Source organism: Podarcis liolepis (genome assembly GCF_965112155.1).
Source record: "Podarcis liolepis genome assembly, chromosome: 13".
Lineage (NCBI taxonomy): Eukaryota > Metazoa > Chordata > Lepidosauria > Squamata > Lacertidae > Podarcis > Podarcis liolepis.
The window spans coordinates 7040561-7049869 of NC_139573.1; the positions used below are offsets into that span (position 1 = coordinate 7040561).

General features: G+C 46.3%; 1 protein-coding gene across 6 annotated transcripts; it reads left to right on the forward strand.

Annotated features, from left to right (window-relative positions):
• Positions 1-599: 599 nt before the first annotated feature.
• HOMEZ (homeobox and leucine zipper encoding) lies at positions 600-9166 on the forward strand. 6 transcript variants are annotated; one of them, XM_083471703.1, is made up of 2 exons: positions 600-722; positions 7418-9166. In XM_083471703.1, the coding sequence occupies exon 2, from the start codon at positions 7480-7482 to the stop codon at positions 8932-8934; it is 1455 nt and encodes a 484-aa protein (XP_083327829.1). In that variant the 5' UTR covers positions 600-722; positions 7418-7479; the 3' UTR covers positions 8935-9166. The 6 variants fall into 6 exon arrangements, with proteins under 6 accessions (XP_083327829.1, XP_083327827.1, XP_083327831.1 ...); XM_083471701.1 differs by having other exon boundaries at positions 614-998; XM_083471705.1 differs by lacking the exon at positions 600-722 and adding an exon at positions 3872-4021.
• Positions 9167-9309: the final 143 nt, after the last annotated feature.

Sequence of the window (9309 nt, forward strand, 5' to 3'; positions counted from 1 at the left end):
CAAGGCAGTTGTCCAATGATAGGTTCAAAGAGTAAAGAGGAAGTTGAGTGGAGATGGAAGATCAACAATCCCTGTTTTACTAATGAGGAACGCAAAATCAGTCATCTTGTTTTACTAATGAGGCATCCCAAAATCAACTATAAAGCGTATATATAAAGACTTTATAGTTTATAGTATATAGTATATAAACTATAAAGAGTAATGGTTTATGTGCAAGACATATGATGACCAGAAAGGTCACCAAATCCCAGCTGGACTGTTAACAAACTGCTAATCAACTTAAGTTTCATTCAGAGTGTGGGTCCACTGAAATTAATGGAGCAATGTTTGTCATGTTAATTGCTTTCTATAGGTCAGCTCTGAATAAAACTTAGTTGAATGCTCTCCTGAGTTTTGAACAAAACCCCACCACAGCACCAAGCTTCAGATCTCTACCCTAATGTGGTCCCATACCTTCCCAATAGCCTCAGGGGGGAAGCAGATGCTTTCTCATCCTCGCAATTGATATTATTTCGACTTATTCACCCACACACAAGCCTCCACATACAAAGATATATTAAAATCGCAGTTCCTCCCTATCGGACACAGAGCAGCCTTATGCCCTGAGCATTCTGGAACGCCTGAAGCCACAATGAAGGGGAGAGGACGCAAAGATGCTTCTGAGCACATTCAGAGTCAAGAACCATTCCCACACATGTGCGGCGAAGGGGCTGGGTTTTCAGGTAAGGGGGTGTGGCTTGACCCTTGGTTCCTATTCAAAAACAGAAGGCCGTCCTGAGTGGAACCCTGGAGTCCTGCTGGTTGGGCGCCTCGCTGCTTGCCTCGCTCGGCTTGGAGATCCCAGGAGTCCGGCTTTGCTGGCCGGCTGCCTCTTCCAGCCAATGGCAGGTCCCCGGCCCGTACGGCTGCCCAGCCCAACCTCCTCCATCCCCGCCGGCTCCCCAAGCGGGCGGAACCCGACTGCAAGGGGGAAGAAGAGCCGGAGCAGGCCCTAGCGGGTGAGTGGCCATGGTCGGCAGGAGCCTCAGCTGCGCCCTCCCCTCTTCCGTTTCGCCTGGGCCTGCTGCGATCCCTCCTCTCCTGAGCCTTTCCTTCATTGCCTCCCCTTGGTGCTACATCCCTCCTTTTCCTCTTCCTGGCTTTTCTCCCAGGAACTCTGCTCCTCTTTTCTGCTCTCTTTCTTTAGATTGCTCTCTCTCTCTTGTCTTCCACATGCAAAATATTCCCCCTTCCCACCGATTCCCGTCTCCTCTCGTCCTTTTCTCTTCCGCCACTCGCCCTACCCCTCCACCTCTTTCGGCCTGTCCACCCCTCCTTCTTTCTCTTTTGTTTACCACCTCTTCCCAAAACTGCTATAATAAGACGATATTGCGGTGGAGCAAGGAAGGTGGGGAGAAAAATCAACAGCAGTCTTCCGGTTTCCTTCCTTGTTTGTTTTGGGAAGCGTGCCTGGGCAAAGTGGGAGCCCTGGGAGAGAAGTGGCAGAGTAGAGAGGAGGAGAGAGTAAGGCATGCTCACAATTGTGTGAGACTGTAGTTAAAGCAGGTAGTCAGGGGTATGGGATAGGGACCGGGGTGGGGGGGCAAGTGGGGAGGACTGCAAGATGCTGCAAAAAGATTTGGGGGTGAATTGGGCGGGAGACAGTATGGGGTTGTGTCAGCAGTGGTGTGCCTGAAGTTTTACAGCAGGGGCTGGGAATCGTGGTTCCCCACAACTACCAAGTGACACCAGCTAGTGGACAGAGACTAGAGTCTAGGGAGGCAGAGTTCAGTTTTGCTGGGTACTGCTTTGCCAGGGTGTTCTCTGCAGGGAATGCAGTGAAGAAGCAAACCATTGCAGGTGGCAGGATTGAATCCTTACAGACTAACAAGACAGGTCCCTGCCCCTAGGAGTTTACAGCGGCAGGAGGCCTTATAAGGCAAAGCACACCTTGGTTTAAGAACGGGTTTGGTTTAAGAACAGACTTCCAGAATGGATTAAGTTCGTAAACCGAGGTACCACTGTATAGACCTTTGAAATTGCCCACCCTCTGGCCCAAGGACCCCCCCCCAAAAAAAATCATACATACATTATAGAAGGAGGCAGTTTCCATCAGAAATTTGAGAGTGTTGCAACTCTCCTGTCTGCTAGGATACCTGATAATGCCTTACTTGATTGCATTTTCTGGGTTGCCTGGCCATTCCTTTGAGATGGTAAATACTTAGTTCCTGAATCTCTTACGCATATTGATAACAGATACTTGCCAGACTCTAGATTTCATGCATGCACATAAAAGCTTATACCCAGAACAAACTTGGTTGGTCTCTAAGGTGCTACTGGACAATTTTTTATTTATTTCGACTTGCCTGACTGTAGTTGAAAAGGGAGGTGTAAGCTCCTACAATCAAAAGACAATTGGAAAGCTTTCCCCATTTCCTTCCTCCTTGCAGAGAAATATTTGAGGTCAATTTGGGAGAGTCAAAATGGCTTCAGGAGTGTTCTCCTGTACTATTTCAGACACGTGGTTTATATCCTTAGGTATGTGTTTGCCTTATACGTTTATGAACATTTATTCTATATTTCAGACCTTTGAATTCTTAGAACACATGCTAAGGTTTCAATCTTATGCACACTTACTTGGGAGTAAGCCCCATTTAATTCAGTGGCGCTGAACTCCTGAACGATACCTACACTCAGTTAAACAAATTGGTTAAGCAGAAAGCTGTTGAGGTGGCTGTGTGCAGTATTGGAGGCAGTCTGCCTCTGAAATCCATTTGCTGGGGGTGGTAATGAGCAAAAGAGTGAACTGCGCTTATGCCCTCCTTGTGGGCTAGGGAACATAATGCCAATCTGGTCCAGCAGGACTGCCAACATGGTGCCCTTTGGGTGTTGTTACACTACAGCTCCCACGAGCCCCTGCTAGCATGGCAAAAGGCCAGTGGTGATGGGAACTGTAGTCCAACAACATCTGAAGGACACATTGGCTACCACCCCCACCCCCAGTCATTTGGGATTTGGCTGCACATGTTACTGGAAAAATCCGAGGGCTCCCTTGGACAAAAAGTAAAGACACCAACCAGAGTAAATTGGAGCAAATCAGCAGCCTGAAGGCTTGGCCTTTATGGAACTGTTGCAACAGGGTGTTCCCCTCACTTGCAGGAGAGAGGAAAAGACACAGAAAATGGTGTGCAAGACCTTATAAAAACTTTTGAATTCCCCATCCTCTAGGTCAAGCCCACCCCCAGAAACATCATGCATACATTACAGAAAGGAGGGGTTGAGGGAGGAGTTGTGGTGGTAACCTGAGTGTCCTGTCACCTCGCTGGTTCCCTTCTACCCTCCCCATGAGTCATTTTCTGAAGACAAAAGGTAGTCGCAGTTTCCTGCCCCCTGAGGGAAGATCTGATCATTGTCCTTTGTTCCAGTCCATGCAGAATCCACTCCCATATGCAAGTTCTTTGTGATCTTGATTGTCTTCTGTCTGGGCTCATCAGGGTTGGCATAGCAACTGGGCAGGGCTCCTGTGGATGTGCTGGGATGGTGAAGGGATTATGGTGCCCTGTATCAAACCTTCCCCATTTTGTAGTCTTTCCTTCATGGAGTAAAATAAAAGTGGAACAGTGCAAATCCGATGTATGGTTGATTTTCTATGAATTTATAACAGAAGTGTAGCGTATGTAGTGTGTGAGTGTGTGTAAAGTTTGTACAAACTGAATGATGGGGGGGGGGGTTCCCTGCTACACACAGCACCCTTTTCTTGTCGCTGGGTGTACCCCGTAACACAGCCAGCCACCAGATATGGGATTAAGGAGCCAGTGGCAGGGTGTGACTGGATGAATGTTAACTCATCAGTTCTGCAGAACCATTTCACATGCAGAATTCCATTCAGTTGCTGTTCTGTTTGCCCTTGCTGTGCCATTCGCATTCTACAGTGGGCCTCCGAACTCCCATGGACCTTGCTAGGTGCTGGAGCTGGATGTGAGGAGCTGAGATTGAAAGAGAGGGACTTTGCCAAGGGCTATGCAGTCAGCAGGTGGCAGAGGTGGGACGGGCCTTGGCTCTGAGTACAGGTGGACAAATTCCTCCACATTTATTTATTTATTTCACTTATTTCCTCAGCTTTTCACTAGATGGCTTTATTTTTATGAGTTTTTGAAAACCATTTTGTTGCGACGTCAGAATTTGTTAACGACTTTAACTTTCTTTTGAAAACAAGATGGGTTAAAAGTTCTTAAATCTTTTTTTATAATAAATTGTATTTATTTTCAGTGTATAAACACTAGGGTTAAGCTATTTTTTAAAGGGGTGGGGAGTTTTGGGCAACTTAATGGGAGCAGATCTGTAGAAGCTGATGGAGAAAATGAAAAAGGTTAAGGAAAGCACCCCTTAAATAAATAAATAAAAAACCCAAGTAAATGCAAGTTAGGATAGAGGACCCGAAGTGTCTGGCTCCCCTTAAAGAGCCAGCTTCCTGGGGATTGAGAAACCCCGCCTTCTTCCCTCTGTTTCCCAGCGTGCACTGCAGGGAGCAGGGAAGAGAAAGAAGGAAGGAAAGTCCTGAAGTGGGGGAGGAGTCAAGGGAGAAAAGTGAGTACTGTATAGAGGAGAGAATTCAGGCTTGGGGAGATGGGAGGGGATTTTAACCTAGGGAGGAAAAGCAAGAGGGAAGGTTAGGCAGTGCTGGAAAGAGAAATGTTGAAGTTAAAGTAGGTTGCTGGCAAAAGGGGGTGGTACTGTGAAATCTCAGGATATCGGTTGGGTAAAGGGTCCTTTGGGGGTTCTTATGTCTGAGTACCTGGAGAATAGTTATACACAGACACATATTCTACAAAATTCCTCCCCTCAAAGATCGAATGAAGCGGATATGGGCAGCTAGTACTATGATGTTTACATAGTTAGTTGCAAAACCTTGGAGAATGCGGTCTGCTTTTTGATGGATTTGTGATTTATTTTGTATTAATGCTGACTTTTGGGGCATTTAATCTTCTGGTGCCTTTGGAAATTGGCATTCATTGCTCCATTGTTGCTTCATTATCCTATTTAATTAAAGGCCATCTGCTTTCTAAAACTATTAGAGAAAAATTGGAATTTCAGTCTGGCTGATCAGTGCTGTGTGTGTGTACAGACATATACAGACAGACAGACACCCCTGTGTGTGTGTGTGTGTAAATCATTGTATGCTGAAATACATAACAGGTTCCCCAGAGGCTTGCAGTTTAAAAGATTTGGATGAATACGAGGGAACACGTGAGATAGCAGAAGGTAAATGCGGAAATTGGATCAAACTGGAGTCCCAAGTGAACAATTCTAGAACATATATAATGGAACTAAACAGATGCACACAGTGTTGAAACTGAGCTATATATCTTTCCATGCTCTAGAGCAGTTTTTTCCAAAGTGATGGCTAATATAGCTCCCCACACCTCAGGTTGGTAGAACTGTGCAGGGAGTGAATACAGACCTCAGAGTCAAAGGGGGCAAACCCGTACCAGAAGAGGACCAGTGTTAGAAACTGAGATATGAAAGCTAGGAGCTAAACGGCACCTTAAACCTAGGTTATGGGCGCAACAATGGAATGTATTGGTATGCTTTTTTATAACAAGAATACAAAGCTGAAAGTGAATGAACTGCACCTAAAATATTGTGTTCATCTTTCACATGGTCTAGTCTTCCCCCTGCCCACTCCCCTAATATTCTTAAGAGGGTCTCTCCTCCAGAGAGTAGCTGGAAGAGGGGAGGAAGAAAAAGGTCCTCCTTTCTTTCCACTCTGCGGTTTTAATCTGAAATCTAAGGTGCTGAACTGAGCCCTTAGCTCAGAAACTGCCTGCACTAATGAAATTCCCTGTCTCAAAATGAACCTAGAACAATGGGAGTTTTGAACACTGAAAAGGACTAGGAGTGGAAAATAAAATTTCTGTGTATTGTTTGAAAATTTAATCAGGAACTATGAGTATCAGAAATAAAAGGCATGGGAATGTACAGAGGGTACCTTCCTTGCCATGAGGAATGTTTATTATATATTGATTTAAAAAACAAAACATTGTTTCACTTGTTGATGACAACTTTATAAGCTTATCAAGGGGTAAATGAACTCAGATGTTTGGGAATCCCTGTTTTGGGGGGCATCAGCAGGCTTTGGGGGACCCCAAGGTTTGCAGAAGGACAAAAAAAGTCAGAGGAAAATGCCTAAAACAGAAACACACCCAAACACCCAAATGAAGACTGAGCCTATTCAGTGGCCATAGAATTGCTGGTTGGATGTTTGGGGCAGGGTAGCGGAGGCAGAGAACTGATGGGGAGGGGGATGGAGCAGCTGGACTCCTGAACGATGGAATTGCATACTGTAACATTTTGTTGCAGACCCTACGTGTTTTTCTAGTCTCAAACCAGATCTAATTCTGGCTTCATAGCTTGCTTAATAAGAAGGAAATTAAAACTGTTTGCCAGTTTGGATGTATGGAAAACTGGTTTAAAAAGGCCTCAATATTGGCAGCAAATCTGGGAGCATGAGAGGAGGGAAGGGGTCTGGAATGAGTGCAATGGCATGCAGTTTGTTTGGGGGCTGATAAGTTACTTCTGAAGCCAAAAGGCCATTTAATTGCTAAATGTTATTTAGAAGGGAGGCTGTGTTGGTCTGCATCAGTAAAACAGTCCCGTGACTCTAAAGCAGTGAGCCTGTGTTTAGGCTGTAGCACTTTGGGATTGCAGGTGGCACCTCTAATGATAACCACAGTGGTACCTTGGTTTATGAGCTTAATCCGTTCCGGAAGTCTGTTCTTAAACCAAAACCATTCTTAAACCAAAGTGCACTTTCCCTAATGAGGCCTCCTGCTGCCGGTGCCCTTCCACTGTTCGGATTCCGTTCTTAGACTGAGGTAAAGTTCACAAACTGGGACACTACTTCTGGTTTTCCAGAATTCATAAACCAAACAGGACTGTTCTTAAACTGAGGTACCACTGTAAATGCTTTTCTATCACCCCACACCACCCTGACCAATTCTCTGCACATAGATAGAAGGCTAGGTTAGAACTCCTCTCCCAAACACAGTGGCTTGCTATATACAGTGGTACCTCAGGTTAAGAACTTAATTCGTTCTGGAGGTCCATTCTTAACCTGAAACTGTTCTTAACCTGATGTACCACTTTAGCTAATAGGGCCTCCCGCTGCCACCGCCATGCCATTTCTGTTCTCATCCTGAAGCAAAGTTCTTAACCCGAGGTATTATTTCTGGTTAGCGGAGTCTGTAACCTGAAGTGTATGTAACCCGAAGCTTCTGTAACCCGACGTACCACTGTACAGGAAATGTTTCTTTTCTTCACCTGGAAGTGAACACTACAATTTCCTCATTGTGGTGCTATCTCTCCTGTCCCCACTTCCTCTGATGTAATTTCTTCTTCTTCTTTTGACCCATATTCTTCCTTTACTCTTTGGTTCTAGCTGTTCTGAGGGACAGAAGCTGATCCCCGGAGATAGAAGACTTCTTGTAGACGACAGCAGTCATGCCCCCCAATAAGGATGCCCCTGGCTGCCTTGGCTCACCTCCCGGTTTGATCTGCCTACCACCCATCTCTGAGGACCTCCAGTTGGTGTGGACACAGGCAGCACAGACAAGCGACCTTGATGGCAACCAGCATCTGCTACAAACTTTCAGCTATTTTCCATACCCCAGCCTCTCTGATCTGGCCTTGCTCTGCCTGCGTCATGGCCTCCACATGGAAAAGGTCAAGGCCTGGTTCATGGCACAGCGCCTACGCTGTGGCATCAGTTGGAGTGCAGAGGAAATTGAAGAGACTCGAGCTCGCCTCATCTACCATCAGGACCAACTTCACTTTAGCTGCCTGCTTGCCAGGAATGATGATGACCCCTGGCACCAAACTTGTAAGAGTCAGGAATATCACCAATCGGTTCCTACCTCTGTGCACCATTCCACTAAATATCCGCCGAACCAGCAGTCTTCCATAACTCCCTTAAGCCACTTCACCACAGCCCAAGGAATGAGGGAACTTGGGAGAATCACTCAGGACATTTGGGAATTGAAGGGGAATGTCTTGCCCCACCATAACAAAGTTCAGGAGAACTGTGAACCTTCAGGAACCTCCGTGCAGCTTCACAATACCAAAGAAATCCTTTCTAGTTCTTATCTACCTACCACAACCACCAGCTTGGATCGCAACTTCCATAACTCTCACCCTATGACCTGGGGTCTCACAAAAGCATCCCTGCAGCCGGCTGAACCTGTCACCCCTGCAGTGAATGGTGGGCATCACCCAGTGATTCTTCCAGCGGTCTCTTCCGCCAAAGCTACCCCATCATCCTCTACAGCTACAACCAATGTTGAGTCACACAGCCTTCAGAACTATCAGTGCACTATGGGAGATCAGCAGCAGGCTTCAGGTTACCTCTCGGACATTCTTCGCAAACCTAGGCGAAAAACAAAGGAACAGCTGGATATGTTAAAGTCCTTCTTCCTTCGTCGTCAGTGGGCCAGGAGAGAGGATTATCACCAGCTGGAGAAGATCACTGGGTTACCACGAGCAGAGATCATCCAGTGGTTTGGAGACACTCGCTATGCCCTCAAACACGGCCAGCTGAAATGGTTTCGGGACAATGCAGGACAGAATCCAGAGCCTGTCTCCTCATTACCTTCTCACCCACTGCATGCTCACCATCCAGACATAAGCCCACTGAAACGGTATCATGCAAGCGACCTGCAGCTGCAGGAAAACAACTTGTCGGCACTGTGCCATGAGTCTGGCATAGAGGCTGAGCAGGTGCTGAAGTATTTCAATTCACACTCACCAGCACCATGTGAGGTAGAGGTGTGCTTGGGGGATGAAGACGAAGTAGATGAGGAGGTGGCAGCCGCTATGATAAAAGTAGAAGATGAAGACTATGAGGAAGATGATGATAATGAGGACGAGGAGGAGGAGGACGATGAAGACTGGGTTGCCTAGGGCTCTTGTGTGAATGTTGGATGGATGCTAGCGGTTCTGGACTTCTGAGATAGGTCTGGGGGAGGGATCAAGATGCAACTGGCAAATGTGTTATGAGGTTCTGTTCCATCAAATTCCTGCCCTTAGCCATGGTTCCAAAACACTGAATTTGGTCCCCTTTTCTGTTCCAGCATATTTATGTGTGTGTTTTTTCAAGTTTTAGAATTGAAGTAAAATAAATTTTTACCATGCAGTGATGTGTTTAATCAGAGAGTTAAAAAGGTGTAGGAAAGGGGGCTTCCCACACCCTTTCTCCAGAATCCATAGAATGAGCCCGTTCAGTAGTGTGCTGGACCTATAAATTTCTTTCTTATCGAACTTTCGAATTGCAGCCTT

Coding starts and splice junctions, on each gene's coding strand:
- HOMEZ (XM_083471703.1), top strand. CDS start 7,480: ATGCCCCCCAATAAGGATGCCCCTGGCTGCCTTGGCTCACCTCCCGGT.